Source organism: Pagrus major, chromosome 4, assembly GCF_040436345.1.
Source record: "Pagrus major chromosome 4, Pma_NU_1.0".
In the NCBI taxonomy this organism is placed as follows: Eukaryota; Metazoa; Chordata; class Actinopteri; order Spariformes; family Sparidae; genus Pagrus; species Pagrus major.
The window spans coordinates 23587744-23605480 of record NC_133218.1 but is presented as its reverse complement, the minus strand read 5'-3'; the positions used below and the strand labels follow the sequence as shown (position 1 = coordinate 23605480).

Below are 17737 nucleotides of genomic sequence, written 5' to 3'. Positions count from 1 at the left end.
GGTTTTGTCGGCACAAACACAACAACTGTCATTTCACGCTTAAAAAGGTGGAAACGCTGTCTTGAATAGGAGTTTCTGGTTTGGCAGCCTCCTTACCTGAGTAAAGATATCGTGTTGAAATATTACTTTGGCAAGCATGAGAGTCACTCATACAGATAGTACTTGAGTAGAAGTATCTATATATATAAATTGGTAAATTTAAACATGCACTCATTTGGCTCTGATGCAGCATGTAATCTGAAAAGTAACTAGTAACTTAAGTTACTAAATTAATATGGTGACAAAAAAGTTAGATATTTGCCTAAAATGTAGTGAAGTAAAAAGTATAAAGCAGCAGAAAATGGAAATACTCATGTAAAGTACAAGTACCTCAAAATTGTACTTAAGTACAGTACTTGAGTAGTTACATTCCATCACTGGATACAAATGCAGTCCTGTGGTCATGTATCTACCTGTTAATATACTCAAGCTAAAACTTAATAAACTAACTGCAAACTAAACTGTAGAGCAGCCTCACACCTGGCACCACAGACTTTATATTCATTTCAATAGTTTAAAGATTTTTTTGAAACTCAAAGTCTTTTTCAGATTCCTGTACAACAATGAGTAGTGTGCACCAGTTAAACATGAATTAATTGAAAGTGAGTCTGTGTCTCGGGGGAAATTTCCTTTTTCTTGTCGGCCTCCCGCCCACAGAGAGCTCAGAGTAAAGGGTCAGCCTCCTACACCATTTGAAGTGTGGATTTGTATCATTTCTACCATTAAATGGGGGGATTGTGAGACAATCAGGGGGTCATCCTCAGAACAGCACCTTTTGAAGCCGGCTGGGATTCAGTCTTTACCCAAATCTCTGCCTCGATGTGGACAAAATCCTTATCAACAAGTTCTCTGTAATTTAAAGCTGTTAATTAAAGGCATAATTTCAGGAGAGGGCTTGAAAGTTTATCACAATTATTTACTAATCTTCCCCATGTTGTCAGGCCCTAATGCTTCCATGTCGAGTGTGTGGTTTGTTGATTAATGGCCGCTGCCTCCACAGCTGAGGAACTTACAGCTGTGGAGTCTTTGTCTGTGGGACCTCACAGTGATGATTATAGGATAACCTCTCACACACACTAATTAATCAGCCCGCAAGAAGCCCGCTCGTTCAGAGTAAATGTGACAGCTGCTTGGCCGGGTGGATCACCCAGTGGGAGGATCGTAGGGCCTCTGAAACCAACCTCAAAGTGTCCCTGAGGCTGGCTCACATTCAAAAGGAATCGATAGAAGTTGCAGGTCTAACACATGCAGGTGTTTATTTCCTGTCAATTCAATGTGGACATGGCTTTGAGGTCACCTTCATGACAACACACTGTGTAACCTGGACATCCAGTGATTGTACTCACAAGGACGTGGTTTTTTTTTTTTCTAGTGCTGCCCTTTAAACAGAGGAGACGGTCGAAAATAACATAAACAAAGTGAAACCAGAGCTGAACGACACTCATACATCATGGTGTACGACGCTGTTAGATAGCGAACAAGCTAATCTTTGATCCAGTCCTTCAATGTGACTTGTCTGGTGACCTAGCTGAGATATAAATTTCTCATTACAATTTCATCGTATTTATCTGCACACTGTGCACATGTTTGCTGCGGCACACATCCCATTTGAACTTCAGAGGAAGGCACTAATCCAACATTTGATTAGAATAATTAAATGTCTCTCAGATTTGGATGAGATATTTCTACACCTCGCATTTAAAATCTATATTTTAGGTGATCTGAACATGGAAATACAGTCAACAACAACCCGCTGTGAGGACACTGGTGCAAAGTTTCATGGTACCACAATGTAGCCACAGTGCAATTACATCAAAACAGACTTTGTTAGAGGTGATTCATTGAAATATAAATCATGCAGTGAGTTATTTTCTTGATTCATCTTTTGATTCCCTGCACCACAAAAAGAGATGAGGCAAGTGGTGTGAGTGATGTCGGCATGTGACTCACTAAACTCCAATGACAAAGACAGATTCCTGCACAGACTAGTCACTTCTGCATTGCTTTATTAAAAAAAGATCAGCATTTCAGTCACAAAGACCTTCCTCAAGACAAAACATTCACAAAGTAACACAGTGTTAAAAATACAACCTTCAATTACACAACAATCCACAGCTGTGCTGGAGGCTTGTCCACAATCACATGCAACAGCTCATCAGATCAAGATCGTCATGAGCTGGCAAAGCACAAACGAGGGAAACATTTCTCACTTTTAGTATCATATACACAAAAAATAGGTCAAGTCTATAAGATACAAATACCCCAGGAGGTCCTGGAGCTCTGAATTCATCCATGCACATATTTACCAAACACATCTCCACAAGGATAACAAGGGAAAACAACAGAACAAGACAAATACAGTACAGCACTGTGATTAATAGTTTGGCCAACATCCTGATAGTGAGCTGAAACAATGTTAAAGCTGATTGATCTGTTAGTCAATCAACAGAAAATGAATGGCCAACTATTTTGAGACTTGATTAATCGTTTACAATGACTTTCTAGGATGACCTGATTCCAGTTTCTTAAATGTGAGCATTTGCTGCTTTTGCTGTTTTAGATAATCCCAAACTGACCACGTTGAGCCCCACAGCTCAGGTTTAGGTTTGCAAAGTCAGAAGCTTCATTTAAATCTCCTACTTTTATACATCTGCTGCTGGTTTGGCCTCTATCTCTCTCATCTTACTTTTATTTGTGATTTTATTATTTTTATTATGATGTGTTGCTTTTATCTTGATTTTGCACCATTTTTTGTCTTCTTGTTTTTATATCGGCTGTGTGTACTGTTTTTACTTGACCTGTGCAGCCCATTGTAAAAGTGCTAAACAAATAAAGCTTATTATTATAAGTTTATTGTTTTGTTTGAGTTTTTGGACGAGAACTAAAAAGAAGAAACTAAGTTTTAACAACTAATAAATTAATCAAGAAAATAACTGGCAGAATAACTGCTACGAATTGTTAGTTATTCTTAAAACCAAGCCGGTTTCTTCAAATTCTTTCCTTTGTCCACCCCAAACATATTTAATTAAAAGAGATATGAAATAGACAAAAGCAGAAAATCCTCACAAATGAGAAGCTAAAACTGGGGAATGTTTGGCTGAGAAAAACTTTTTTATCTATCTAAAGATGTAATCTGGCAGACTAGCTCATATTCAGCGTGTCAATCTTTTCATTAACAGTTTACACCATCAGCTGCAACTGAAGGGCACCAAATCCTCCAGTTTACTGACCTTTAACAGTATCGAGAAAACACTTTTTCATTACATCCACATAACTAGCAAATATAGAAAACCCTTCACACATTGCAAAGTAAAAACAAAACAAGCTTTTTGCTCTCTGGCAGGTCTGTTAGCTGAGATGAATGGGCAGCATGCTCCTGCATTGATCATATCGCAGCCATAAATGGCTGCTGCTGAGACCCACACGGCAAAGATCTGGACTGAATCACATAAAACACTGATGCTTTTTGACTGGAAAAATAATAAATTAGAGTAAATTACTGATCCCGGAGCATCTTTTTTAATACGAAGAGATAGAAATGCATTGGAGTTTTTTCTTTAAATGGCAGCATTTTCCCGGCTGTCAGTTCAATTCATCCATTCTTCTTTCATACGTTCTCTATAATGAAGGTGTACGATAGAAGTCGGCCACAAAGAAGACATAATAATGCGGTTTATTCCATCCATCAAAAATAATTCATGTATTATATTGATGTAACATTTATTTTTCCATCATGGAATATAATACATTCACTCTGGCAGCCTGCTGAGTCGTAGCTGTCTGGCGGATTGGATGACAAAGGCTGTTATTAGCAAATAATCATCTGGTGATGATGATACTGGAAAAGGCTGTCAAAACACAATCAAGAATTTCAGGGAAAATACAGTAAAAAAAATCTGATAGTCACTCAGATACAGCAGTTTCCATTTAAAGACACATCAGTTCCAGACAAATGTGAGATGTCCTCAGAGAAATAAAATAATGTTAGTAAAGAGCAGGAAGGACAGCTTTTAGTACTATGTGGAGCAGTCTTATATTCTCACACCTCTTGTTCTTAACAACCTCTCATCAACCACCTGCTGAATATGTTGATCTGTATGTTTGTATTTCATGTGGAAACTATTTTACCTGATTTGCTTTGCTGATTGGTCACCCTGGCCAGAATCTAAAACTGGCAATACCACTTATCGTTCTTAAGTAAATACTGATTGCAAAAATGACAATATCCATGTTTAGATGGATTCCCTATAAGCCTCACTTTCACTATGCTATTCGGCCTGTAACGGGGCTTGAGTTTTCAAGAGAAAATCAAGGTCACACTGTGCAAACAAAACAGGCAGAGGCTTTGTTTTCCCGGGTCGTCATTGGCAGGTAACAGTGGAACAACTGGAATGACTGTGGAAATGGAAATGGAAATGGAGGAGGCAAAGAAGGTGAAGAGGGAGAGTGATAGAAACCGAGGTTGAGCAAGAGTGAACGGACAGGCATTCACTCGATGGACAGCGCCGGGGTTGTGTCAAAGTCTGTTCCCAGTTGATATGTGTTTCCTCTACCAGTGGGTCTTGTGATGGTTCAAATCCACCAATCCTTCTCCAGATCAGTAAGCCACAAAAACCTGCGCGCTTAGTAATACAACAGTGTTTAACTCTGCCTTTTCGTAGCACTGAGATCAGGGTTTCTAGGTCAAATTGTGATTCGCACGGTTGTTTTTTGCTTTGGACAGTATCCTGGCTGTTAGCAGTAGCCCTGTTGCTAGAGGGAATCTGTCCAAGTTGCCAGGATTTAACGTTGGCAGTTAACGTTTCTCCAAGGTTGATATCTGTACCAAACGTGGCATATTCACATTATATTCTTATTATCACCTTTTTTCACATCAGGAGGTGGAGGGGAAGTTGGATGGCGTTATTACAGCCAACAAGGCTGCCAGTCGGCCGACTGCAGTTTGGGTCACATCACAGGATATTTTTAAGGACACCTGAGGACATTTTCAGACGCTTTTGCTGCGACACAACCGGCTATTTTTCATCTGAACTCAGAACATCTCCATCTGTGATTGTGGCAACCAAAAGAGGTATTTTAAGCCAAATCATGATGTTCTTCTCTCTCCACTCTATCAGAGTGTTTTTTTGTGCATAAACCTAACAAGAGCATAAGCACAGTGTTGCAACATGAAGAAATGTTTGGCTCTAACTTATCTGTACTTTTACAGAAAGTTCTGAGCTGAAATTTATTCTGGCAATTGGGTTAAGAGAAACACTAAGAAGGTGGGGGAAAGGTTGGAAATGTGTCTATTTCTGCTATAAACAAAGGCTGAAATGAAATGAAAGGAGCAGCAGGAGTGACAGCTCATCCAGCTTCAGATACACTGAAAAAATTATAAAGAGAGAGCTGTCAGACATGAAAACCCAGACGCTCTGCTGCGTTTACACTCCTGCACATATGAGAAATGGTGCATGGAGAGTGAACATCTTTACGATGCCTACATTTTAAGCTTTGTTCATGAGCCTCCTTTCTCCTTCTCAGCATCAGAAAAGTGCCAGAAACAAGAAATCCAATAATCACATCATGCCACAAAAAGAGGACTTACACAGTGCAAGCATGCCCCCAAACTACAGACTTTGAAGTGATCGTGATCAACACTGAAATTGACAGTTTTGTAGGAAAATGACTCATACTGTTCCTCACCACTGCTGTATGTCTTCAGGTTCACTTTATCTGCAGTATGTCCCTCTGAGCCGTAATTACTGTGCCTGCTATCTGTCTTACAGGTCTAATTGCAGCAGCAGCCTCTCATCTCTGCATCCTGTGTGTGTGTGTATATGTATGTGTATGTGTGCGTGCGTGTGTGCGTGTGTGTGTGTCTCTCATGGTGAGCTAGACCGGAGCCAGCCTTATAACATGACCCCACCACACCTTGATTTCCCGTGGAGACGCGCTGTCTCTATCTCGTGGCTCGATCCAGAACTGCAGCGGGACGAATCTGCGCCTCCGTGTCCGTTTGGAAACATCTGATCGCAGCAACTCCAAAAAGTGAGAGATCCAGCTGGACGTGTCTCACCGCTCAAGGAGGAAAGAAATCACGCATCAGATGCGCGATGTGAGGTCTGCTTGGCGCAAAACTGCGTGGACAGAAATAGGTTGTAACACTTTGCGGTCAGATCCACTCTCACAGTGAATCAGTGCGCTGCGGGGACGCGTGCAGCAGGGGCGGCTGTCAGTCCTCACCATCCCTCTCATTGGCTGCAGCGGGATGCTCGCTGTCTCTCCTGTTTCCTTGATCCTCAAATGCAACTGGAGCCGACGGAGGTTCAGCATGGAGCGAGAGAGGGAGCCTTCACCTGTAGATATTTCACATTAACCTGCCTTTCAGCATCGCGCCCCAAAAAAACGCCCGCTCGCCACTTTTCAAGTGAACGCCCCGCGCCTCGGATACCACAGTCCCCGGGAATAACTTCATTATTCCAGGCTTTTTGCGGGCGTCTGTCGCCCTGTCCTCCGGTTTGACGGGATACTGCAGGCTGTATGGAGGGATGTCGGCATGGCTTGCACCAGGAGAACCAAAACTTTGGTGTCCACATGCGTGATCCTGAGCGGCATGACCAACATTGTTTGCCTGCTCTATGTCGGATGGGTTACCAATTACATCGCCAACATTTACATCAAAGTGCCGATGCCTTTAGCGGAGAGAAAGTTGGAGGGTGACAAGAGAGGGGACACCATCCGGATCATGGAGAGGCTCGATCGGCTGGAGAATGTGGTCAACCAGCACATACAAGGTAAAAAAGCTCCATCACTTCACCTGCGGGGAGAGGAAGTTGTACTTTTTTTTTTATCTCACAGCAAGGTGTGTTCGTGTTGTCTGGTACAGAAGGAACTTGGTTTGTGTCTGTTAGAGATCAGGTTATTTGGAGGATGTGATGGAGGACAAAAGGCGCAGGGAGGCTGTAACCTCACTTATTGTAGAGTGACACTACAAGAGCAAAATAATTAGTCATTTGAAGAAGCTTGCAAGATAAATCTTATTATTATTCTGCCTTAAATGGATATCAAAAAGCCCAAAGCCTCATAACATCACAATAAACAGTGTACAACGTGACTCGGTTGGTTTACAGGCAGTGGAATTCATAAACTGTAGTTTTGGAGAAGAAATCCAAACCCAGACTTTTAATATTTACAGAATCAATGAGGTAATAATACAAACTCAGAAATACAGATTTTTGTTTTTCCATTACTGAGTAAACAAGCTGTTCTCAGAGGAAAATAAGTCAAAGTCAAACGGTGTGAAACTGTGTTGTCCTTTTAAGGTCAGTTTGTTTATTCAGTTTATTCAGTCATGAAAACAAAGAGAGCTTGTTTATAAAACTACACAGTGCACCTTTATCACTGTTAAATACATGCATGTGCCTCTTTATTAATGTTAATATGCATGTTGAATGTTGCACACTCTTTAAAATGGAGCTCCTCATACCTTGAACTGCACTCCACCTGAAAACCCAGTGTGACACAACAGTACGCATCCCCACTGAAAGCCATGAAGTGTTAAGTGCTGGCAGTAGAAGGAAATCTGCATTAAAATACAGTTACAACATTCATTTTCCGTGCTGGTGTATGTCTGACTCTGACTGTCCATTCATCCTTTGGCTACTTCTCATTCTATCAAAGTGATTGGGGAATAATTATGAAACTGTTCAATTCTCCGCTCCTTATACATTATTTAACTCGGGCTCCTTCTTTTCTTTGAGGAATGTCTGGAATCTTTTTCCTCAAATTCCTCCAAGCCTTTCGTCCACTGCCGGTGTACAGTTACTTTACACTCGATCACACATAGTTAATTTCTCTCCATCTCTGTGTCTTTAAAAGGAGCTATTCTTGTCATCACAGGGGGGCTCATATTGGGCAGGTCCCAATCTGAAATGGCACAGAAGCTGGCGCACGAGTGAGAGAAATGCAGACAGAGATCTGCTTATGCTGCTGTGAGCAATAAAGGCTCCGTGCTAAGCTTGGGTAAACATTCCTCCTGGAGGCAGGTCTCCATTTCAGCTTGGCACCCATAGGCGTCTGCTGGGCGGAGCTTTGTTCAGGTGCCCCCAATGACTTACCTCCGGAGTACATGTTCCAACTATTTCTGTTACTCTGACAGAAAAAGGTAATCCATGCTAGATTGGTTCTATAAAAACAGCAATGTTTCGGGAACACTTACAGTGAGTTTTTCCACTTTAGCAAGCCTTCATCTCTAATTAAAGATAACTATGGAGAAGCTTACTCATGTATAAAGCTTATACAGTCAATGGCAAATCACAAGAGCTTTGTATGCTTTATTTCAAGCGACTTATATATCAGTTAAAATGAGATTTAGTTTAGTTTCTATATATATTGAGCTACGGTCGCTTGACAGAAAAGACTGGAATAAGAGGAAAACAGCTAGCCCGGCTCTAAAGGTAAAAAAAAAAAAAAGTCTGTCAGTGTAAAGAGGTCAGTTATACAGTTTCCTTTACTCGTTTCCACCTGTTTCTGCTAGGCTAGGCTAACCGATTGTAGTGCCACATTTACATGAGCGTGGCATCAACCTTCTCATCTAACTCTTCCACAGAAAAAGAATTGTCGACTCATCCTTCAAAAACTAGCCGCGGCTCGTGGTCTTTTTATACCTCGTTTAAAACTGGGACAGTCATTCTGTAATTAGTAATAGAAAAAAAATCGCTTTTTTGTACTCGTTCTGTCATGATCTCATGCACAGTCAGCCTGCACCATCATTGGTCATTGCTCACTCTTTTAGATTTGTGGACCTGTTTCCAGACCTCCGACATTAAAAAAAAGCAGAGACGTGGCAACAGCGGCTCTCCGTGCTCGTCATTTTTAGACTTTGGGAGCACAGCGTCGTCGTTGACAACAGAATCTGTTGGGGCTCATGCTGAAGGAGACTGCGGATGTGAAATGCAACAACAAAAACTACTCTAACAAAATGACCTCTCTCTTTAAATGCAAGCCATATTGTCTGTATTTCCTTGATAATTGCCCTGAATGCATCCGCTGCAGATATAAACCCATAATCCGAGACTGTAAGTGGCCGATGGCGTCAACAGTCAGTGAGCTTCGGGCAGAGTCAGAGTCATTAGTGAACTTTTGACTTCTCTAAAAATACAATTTCTTCCTATATCTTTGAACAATGCAGAAATTGTATACATTCTGATTCCTGCATTCTTCAGTGCAGCACTGTGACTCGCACACTTAAAAGGATCCTGGTGCACTATCCGCACAGCCACATGCACTTAGTTTTAGTGCAGTGCAAGAACAGTCTGAGCTCCCACAGCACAGAGCATTAGTGCGTGTGAGAATGAAACATTTACTGCAGCTGAGTCACTGTGGACGGTCAGAGGAGATGTCTCTGGTGTCAGCTTCCCACTCGGGGAGGAGACAGAAATATTCCACCGCTCCAACTATGTGATGAAGTTAAGTGGCCTGTTACCAGGACAAAGCTACGTGGCAACAGCACACAAACTGGCTGAACTCTGTCTTGTATTAAAGTACAGTCAGCCGAGGAGAATTTATTGGAAAGTTGGACTGGACAGGTTCACACATGCCCACTATGAGGGCTCTTTGCTGCTCTCTTTGCCTCGTGATACCAACACAGAGGACGTGCCAAGACTGTAGACTATAACTGCTTGTGATGTGACATGAAAATGATTATTGAGTACTTTATGTCTGCACACTTGGTACATATACTGTGAATGAGGTGCTTTTGCACAGCTGTTCTATACATATGTATACATTTGGACATTTATAGCCTAGTTCTTTATCAATGTACATATCAGAAGACTTCCACAAATATTCATGTTTTTTCTGCTAAACACTGTTTATCTTCTTCTACTTCCATTCATTTTGTGTTTATTTGTTGCCCTGGGGGACGAGTTGTTGCATACAATTACTCTTGCAGGGATAAATGAGGCAGTATAGAACTAAAGTGAATACAGACGCAAATAGCCATTGTTTTCATTATTTTCCTGATTAATCCTTGAGTCTTTGAAATGTCAAAAGACGGAGGGAACAATGCACAATTTAATTTCATTTGCTTGTTTTTTTCTGTCTGACTAACAGTCCATAAACTGATTTTATTTATTTCATCACTTTATTCATTACCTCATATACTTGTCAGAGAGACATTTTTTTGGCTTGTTTGCTTGAAAGAGTACTGAAACAATTAACTTGGACCCCCTAATATTCTGAGTGCAACACCACTGTCGTAAATACAAATCCCAGGTCTGTAACAATTAGTCAGACGTCAGGTAGGTGCTAGCTACAAACAAAACTCATTATATCATAACAATGTTATGAGTTGAAAACTCTTATGTTGAAAGGAAGATGTATGTAACGCTGTGATCCTACCCTCTCACTGAAGTTACATAGTGCAGAAACAAGTGATAGAGACACCATTCACCCTGTTACAAGACACTGCACCATCAACATGATTCTGAAGCTGTTATTTTAAAGTAAAAAAAAGTTACATAATGTTCCTTTAATAATTATGTTGACAATGATATGGTCAGCGCAGGATTTATATCATTAGAAAAAAAAACCTACAGTAAGAGCTAGCAGTATGTGCATGAATGTACGGTATGATAGACATGCAGTTTCAGTAGAGGTCCTGCTTTAATAGGATGTTGTTCATGAATAGGCAGCTTGTTTCCTGGCTTGCTCTGACCTCTGAGGACGTGTATTACCAGAATGTAGTCTGCCTGCGCGGCCATGAGGCCTGCGAGTGCTCGTCATTAACGCGGTGCTGATTTCGCTGCAAATGATAGCGACAGCTCCCAAAGATGGCTTCAAGCAAATCCACCCGTCAAGTCAATTGAGCGGCTCAGTAAATCAGCGTTTACGTTGATGCTCAGAGGACAGTTATATTTGGATATTTATCTGATGTGATACTCCAGAGCGACAATGAGCGCAGGAGTAGAATAAATGAGTGTGTATGGATGTGTGCATGCATGTGTGTGTGTGTGCATGTTTGTGCATGCAGGTTATGGTATGCAGTTCCAGAGAGTACAAGTTACACTTACACATACTTCCAGGGGCTTTAAAATGCTCTGGCCGTTGGGAGAAAAGCAGTTAAAACACTCTTTTTGTTCAGTTTTAGAAGAAGGCAGCCTTGTTTCTTGCGAGATGAATACACAGTTTTTCTCATTTTTAATGTTATTAGATATGATATGTCTAAATGGGTGTCATAAAGGTTTTAAAATATATTAAATGCAAAGTGATCCAGGCATAATTACCATATATTGACTCAAACTGCACTGCATACTCCACTGCTGACTGAAATCTGTGGGCTTCATATCCAGAGACCTTCAATATTTGCTTCCCGTTTTTTAATTTCCCATTTTAATTTGGCCGTTTTCTTTTTTTTTTTTTTTTTAAATGATTTTTTCTGACAGATGCAGCATAGTGATAGATTTATTTATAGGTGCCAATTAAGTGTTTTCTAAGTTTGTTAAACGAAACAGATAATCACTGTTATGTAAGTATTATGTAAAAATATTCATGTTTTTTGTTGACAGGGAATATTTACCCCAAAAAGAAATTCGGGATGTCCTTCCCTTGTTGTTGATTGATTGGGTAACACTTCCATTGTGGCATAAAACAGTCAGAGGACTCCTGTAAGTGGGCATAAACTGATTAAGGCAGATGAGGCACAGGTGTGCTGGCAGGTGATGAGCAGGTGACTGGGGAACAGCTGGAACAGCTGAGGACGACTGCTTAGTGCAGAGTGACGGCTGAAGTGACAGGACAGGTTAGAACTGGCAGGAAAGGATGATGGCAGTAGTCTGCAAAAAATATTGAGACTATGAAAACTAGTTAGTTAATAGTTAATACAGTATCTGTGGTTGTGCACTGCCCCCCAATAAAATGTATAATCGTTCATAATAAAAGTAGGCCTACATCTGGGCATATTTAAATACAAAGCTGCCTTGTTTTCTGACTTCTCAGGTTCTCATAAGGGACGTCAAACGTAGCCACTGCCATCATATTTCACTTGTATGTTACTACAAAATACAGTTTGGCTGAGACATTAAAATATGAGTAATCCAGAAAAACAAAGTGTTAAAAATAGCAGGATTATGTTGTTGACTAAATTAATGTAGAGTTGAAAACTGCGTTACACGTACATTCAGATTATATGACAAAGACCAGGAGCTTCTCGACCCTTGTCACCCCACCCCCCCCCCCCCCAGCCTGTATTTGTAACTGGCTTTTATTTGTTTGTTTGGACCACACCCCAGACATTATTTTAGACCCTGATTTTATTTGAGGAACTATGTTAGCTAAATGCTAATGTTATCAGGCTAATATGCATGCTCTCAGTAAAAATGCTTACATTCTACTGTTTGGCATGTACAATCTTGAAGGTTCCCTGTTGACATTTTGACTTCTAGTAGCGCTAAGGAGCTGGTTTTGATGAGCTGGATTCACTTTTTTTTTTTATCTCTGCGTGACGCGACACACATTCCTGACAGTGGTTTCACACTATTCCACTGATCAACAGGTGGTGGTAACACGGCAAGATATGCTGAAATGTGTCAGTAAAGTCACGGAGGAAGAGGATTGCAAGTTAATAAGCACAAATGCAATCATTGCAGTATTACAAATACTGTGAAAATTGGTACAGCTGAGCCAGAAGGAAATGTCTTTAATTTTACCTTAATTGTAAGGTGTCTACTGAGTTTGGCATTTACAGTCGAGAGAAAATCTCCAGTGGACAAAATGAGTTTCTAAATCCGTGACAAGCCACTATTGGTTTTTATTAACTGGCTGATTTATCTTGACTGTCAAACAATGATGTGATTAGAAAAATATTTGTTAAGGGAATATTTTAATCCTGCTAGGTTGGCAGAATTTCGTGACCTATTCAGTAAGCAGCCACGTAGGACACCGAGCACATTAAGAGACAGTTTTATGCTTTTAATAGCCCAACCCTCTTAAAGGTTGTTGTGAATTCTTCAAGGTACAGTGATGATGCTTCGCAGGCCGTAAATAGAAAACAGAAGAGGCTTTACTGTTCTTCATAATTGATAAATATTAAATTATTGTGACCGAGGTCTCTATAAACATTCTGCTGTAGATTTATTACGAGTCTGATTCATCTGTCAGCACTCGCAGTTTGCAGCCTCTAGGCAGGGACACAGATGCTATGAGAGAGAGTGTGTGGGGTGAGGAGTGCAAGATATAAAACAGAATAACACCCATATTCTTGGTGGTAATTTCAATAAATTGAGAAATTATTGAAAAACAGGGATATGAATGCACTGGAGAATATTTGGTAATGAAAACAATTAATTATTTTGACTCCAGAGGGCAAAATAATCAAGAAGGCAATAAATTAGACGTGTAAAAGCCTTTTACAAGGGTGTCGATGAAAAGTCGTCCCCTGACATTTTCTACTAAATAGATCAGTTCACTATTGCAAATGTTCTCACAGTAGTTTTTCCCCACTGACTTTCTGCAGCCACAAGAAAATATGATAAGAGCCCCTTGTAAGTCAGACTGAAATCTGGTTTAGCTGTGACTGTATGAGATTTGCATTTTGTTAACCACAAGCCATTCATCTGTAAGCTTTGATAAACAGTGACGTATTCGTATGAACTTCAGAGCTCGGGGTCGGTTAAAGAAACACTATGAATATCCTCAGGAAAAACTTACAGCTGCATTCAATTTCTGACCAGTTGGAGAAAAATAGTTTAGAAAATCTCAAATTTAATACATAACTGCCTGCTCTCAGCAGACACAGAGCAACACCAGCATCCCATTAGAGTCCTCTTTCATGCCTGGTTTGTTCTTCCCGCCTCTGAGGAAAACATCTGGATCATTAACTTGGGAAATGCTCAACTCTCTAACCCTGTCTCCTTAAAGTGATAATGTATTAATTAGTGAGCTTATGGCTGGTAGACAGATTTAGTTTGGACAGAGCTAGCAGGCTAGTTGTCCAGTCTTAGTGCTAAGCTAAGCTAACCTGCTGCTGGCTTTGGCTTCATATTTACTGAATTTACTGGAGCTTCTGGAGTATCTTAAAATGCTTTCCTATGAGTGGGTAGGACTGATCTACAGTAATTTTCGAAGAGTTTCTTCAGGCGTTTCATCAAGTGTTTCCCATAGGCACTGTTTATGAGAAACACTTCTTAAGCTCAAGAAGTTTTTTTTTACAATCATCCTAGCCTAAATCTACCTTTGGGGAAGCAAGGCCTTGGTCTGTGCTGCTGCTGGTGCGTTTGGTGTCTGTCTGGCTGTTTGTGTTCACACAACATCACCCAGCTGCCAGCTGCTTAGATCTGCCTTCATCAACCATGTGGACCACCATGCCACATGCCAATTTCGTGATTTGTGCAGTTCATGAGTGCAGTCAGTACACAAAGCCAATCTGTTCACACCCCAAACGCCTCAATAAATGTAGTCAAATTCAACTAACTAACCTCTTAAACTGCCAGAGTTGTGTTAACAGAAACAATATATTTTTATACGTCAGATTGAAGCTGCATATTTTTGCCTCTTTTTTTGTCTACAACACAGTAGGTGTTAGTGTAAGTGTGCGATTTGTCATTATTGAGTCAGCTATTGCTGATGTGAGGTTATGATGGGGGATGGTGGAGATGGATGACAGTGTGAGAATCTGACAGAAGTGAATTATCACAGCCTTGAAACAAGATACATCAAAGCTAACTGTAATTTAGATCTTCTGTCAAAATATATTTTCCCAGCAGTCACTCAACATTAATCCATCGCTGATGAAGAAGAAACAGATCTGATGTTTTTTTTATTTCCTGCTATTTTTTTGTGTGCTCAGTGAAGCAAAAAACTTCAGTTGGCATCAGGCAGATGTTATTTAGTCATTTACATACAGTAGAAAACACAAAAAATGAAATTGTAGAAAAGCTCAGAGGGCTACCATATTTATTGGTGCAGCTGTTGCTCGGGAGGTTAGAGCGGGTTGTCCACTATCAGAAGGTCGTGGTTTGATCTCCAGATCCGCCATCTGCGTGTTGAAGTATCCTTGAGTAAGATACTGAACTCCAAATTGCTCCTGATTAGCAGGTCAGCACCTTGCATGGCAGCCTCTGACATCATTGTGTAAATGTGTTTGTGAATAGGTCAACGTGAAAATGCTTGAATGCTCAGTAGACTGGAAAAAGGGCGAGTCCATTTACCATCTATATGTTCCAATTTATCATATAGGCCTGCAAAGTCATTAATATGTCATAATAAACTAAATGAAGTATTATATTAGCTGTTGAACCGTCACCAAACTCTTCTGATATTCACATAATTAACAAATGCTGTAGTTGAAATTTGGTCCCTGACACTTAAAGTTGTCTGGACTTAAAGGTTCCTTAATTCTTTGTTTTCATCCCAGAGTGAAATGCCTGAGTAAATGGAAAACACTTAATGGCTTGTTTAGAATAAGGTTTTATTTGTTTTTGTCCATTAGGCTCTAACCATTTAAAGATCAAGGTTTCTCTTTCCAAACCGAGGTAACATAAGGAGAAAAACTGCTTTCAGACTGTTGTCAAGGGCAACATTTACAGAAGACAAAGGCTAAAACAAAAGATTGAATAAAAGATTTGATTAGAAAAATAAAATGATTAGAAGATCTCTTAATGAACAGGCTGTGATAATAATTTTTGTTCGCACATACTTTCAGAGGGAAAAAAGCTTGATACATCTAACTGAAGCACTTTTATGAGAACTAATGCAACTAATGTGTCGGTCTAATATGTACAAAAGACAGGAAGCACTTGAGAATTATATTTTGTGAAAGTTCCTTGAAATCCATCTAAGTGAGATTCACCTCCTGTAGTCGTGAGTTTTTTATGGCTCTGTTTGGGTTTAAATCACTGATGATAACTTCAGATTGTGTTCATGTAATGAAGAGGCTGTTAAAGTGTTTTATTCCCTGGATCTCAAACCACTCAACCTTTTCCGCACACAGAAGATTTAAGACTCAAGTCGCAGTACAGCCGCTGTCAGAGAGCATCTTAGTAACTGGTGAGAACAAGTTTCCACATGACTCAGTTGTCATCCGCTGTTGCTGACACATGTGAGTGTCAAATGCCTCAAGCTGATGACAAACTGCAGAAGAGCTGAAGAGGCTGTCTCGTCCTGTCACGTGTTGAGATCTTGCTTAAGCAGATGTATTGATGTGTTATTCAGAGCTAAAACATTTTGTCGAAAAACATTTGGTTGCATGATGGAAGTAATTGTTCATCGAAAAATGTTGAACAATTGCTGGTTCCTGCCTTTCACATGTTTGAGAAGATATTCCCTTTATCTTGTGTGTAATTGTTGCAGAGAGACATTGTCATTAAAACAATAGTCTGTCACATTTGATGGGCGCTGGCATGCACGCACACAGTAACGTTATTTTTAACAGTTAACAATTAATTCACAAAGACTACCGGCATCTTTTGAGGTGGAACATTTTCTTGCATGCAGTGCTGTAGCCAGTATTTTATAAATGCTGAGGTCAGTCATAGACCTACTAGAAGGAGCAGCATTAAAAAGGAATTAAAACAATGATGCAGATGAGACTGACCTCTCTTTCATGCATACATGACTTATTTAGTGAATTTAAATAATTCATTCATAATTTCATTTTTATGTCATATTTATGAATTATTATCTTATTATTTCAACTGTTTTTATAACTCATAACTGCCTTTATTTCATAATTTTACATCTTTTTTTTCATAATTTTGACTTTCTTTCTCATAATAATGACTTTTTTTATCTCATCATTTCTACCTGGCACTACACCTACGGTAGCATATAACTAGAGTTCCCGCTAACTGCTGCTAACTGTAGGTGCCATTAGCCTGTTACCTCTGCTAGTCTTGCAGCGAGCTGTCTTATCAATCAGTGCCCACACCACCGGAGGCCTGAGCTATCCTATCAGACTGTAGTATCTTGAGATACTACAGGAAGGGCTGGCATGAGGTGGTTAGCTTGCTTACTTTAGTGGATATCTCTGCAGAAATGTACATAAACGTCTTTGACATAATGCCAAAACTGTTATTTCTTCAAAATCTGTTAATAATTTTAGTTACTTTTTAATGTTTTAAAGTAAAATTTTGACATATCGCACCTTTAAGTTGTCTCATCTAAAATCTGGTGGATTTTTGTTTTATAGATTTGTTTGCACATTATGAAATAAAGTTATTATAAAAGATTTGATATGAACTCAAAAACATTCACATATATTCAAACACAGTTCAAACTACAAAATAAAGAAAAAGAAGAATACACAGTATACAAAATAATTCAGTGAACAGTACTGAGCTCACAGCTGATTTCTTTATTATGGAGCAGTTGATGCCTAAAGTTCAGTGTGTGCTTCTTCCTGATGTAAGTGCAAGCCATCAAATATTCACAAATGCCTCCAGGATGCAAATATTTAGCATAAAAGTAGAGCCAGCTTGGTTTATATTCGCATGTGGACGTCTCAGCTGAATTGTAGCTGAGGAGAACAACGATTGGTGAATCACGGCTCCAGAAGTGTTTCTTTACAATACTTTTCAGTTACCATCTGTGTGAAAATGAAAGTAAACGTGGTGCATTTGTTGTTGTCAGAAATAAATGTACTGGATATAGTGTATATGGTCCTGCAACATGGTTAACTTGCCTCTCATGTGTTAGTCATTTCTAGTAATAAGAGAAATGA

The 17737-nt window shown here is 39.8% G+C and overlaps 1 protein-coding gene across 1 annotated transcript in view; it reads left to right on the top strand.

The window, feature by feature from the left end:
* Nucleotides 1–6577: 6577 nt before the first annotated feature.
* The window catches only part of galnt18b (UDP-N-acetyl-alpha-D-galactosamine:polypeptide N-acetylgalactosaminyltransferase 18b), a 79482-nt gene continuing 68322 nt past the window's right edge, over nucleotides 6578–17737 (top strand). The window contains exon 1 of the mRNA XM_073464785.1: nucleotides 6578–6815. Within this exon, the coding sequence (XP_073320886.1) occupies nucleotides 6578–6815 (238 nt within the window). The remainder of the gene's footprint in view (nucleotides 6816–17737) is intronic.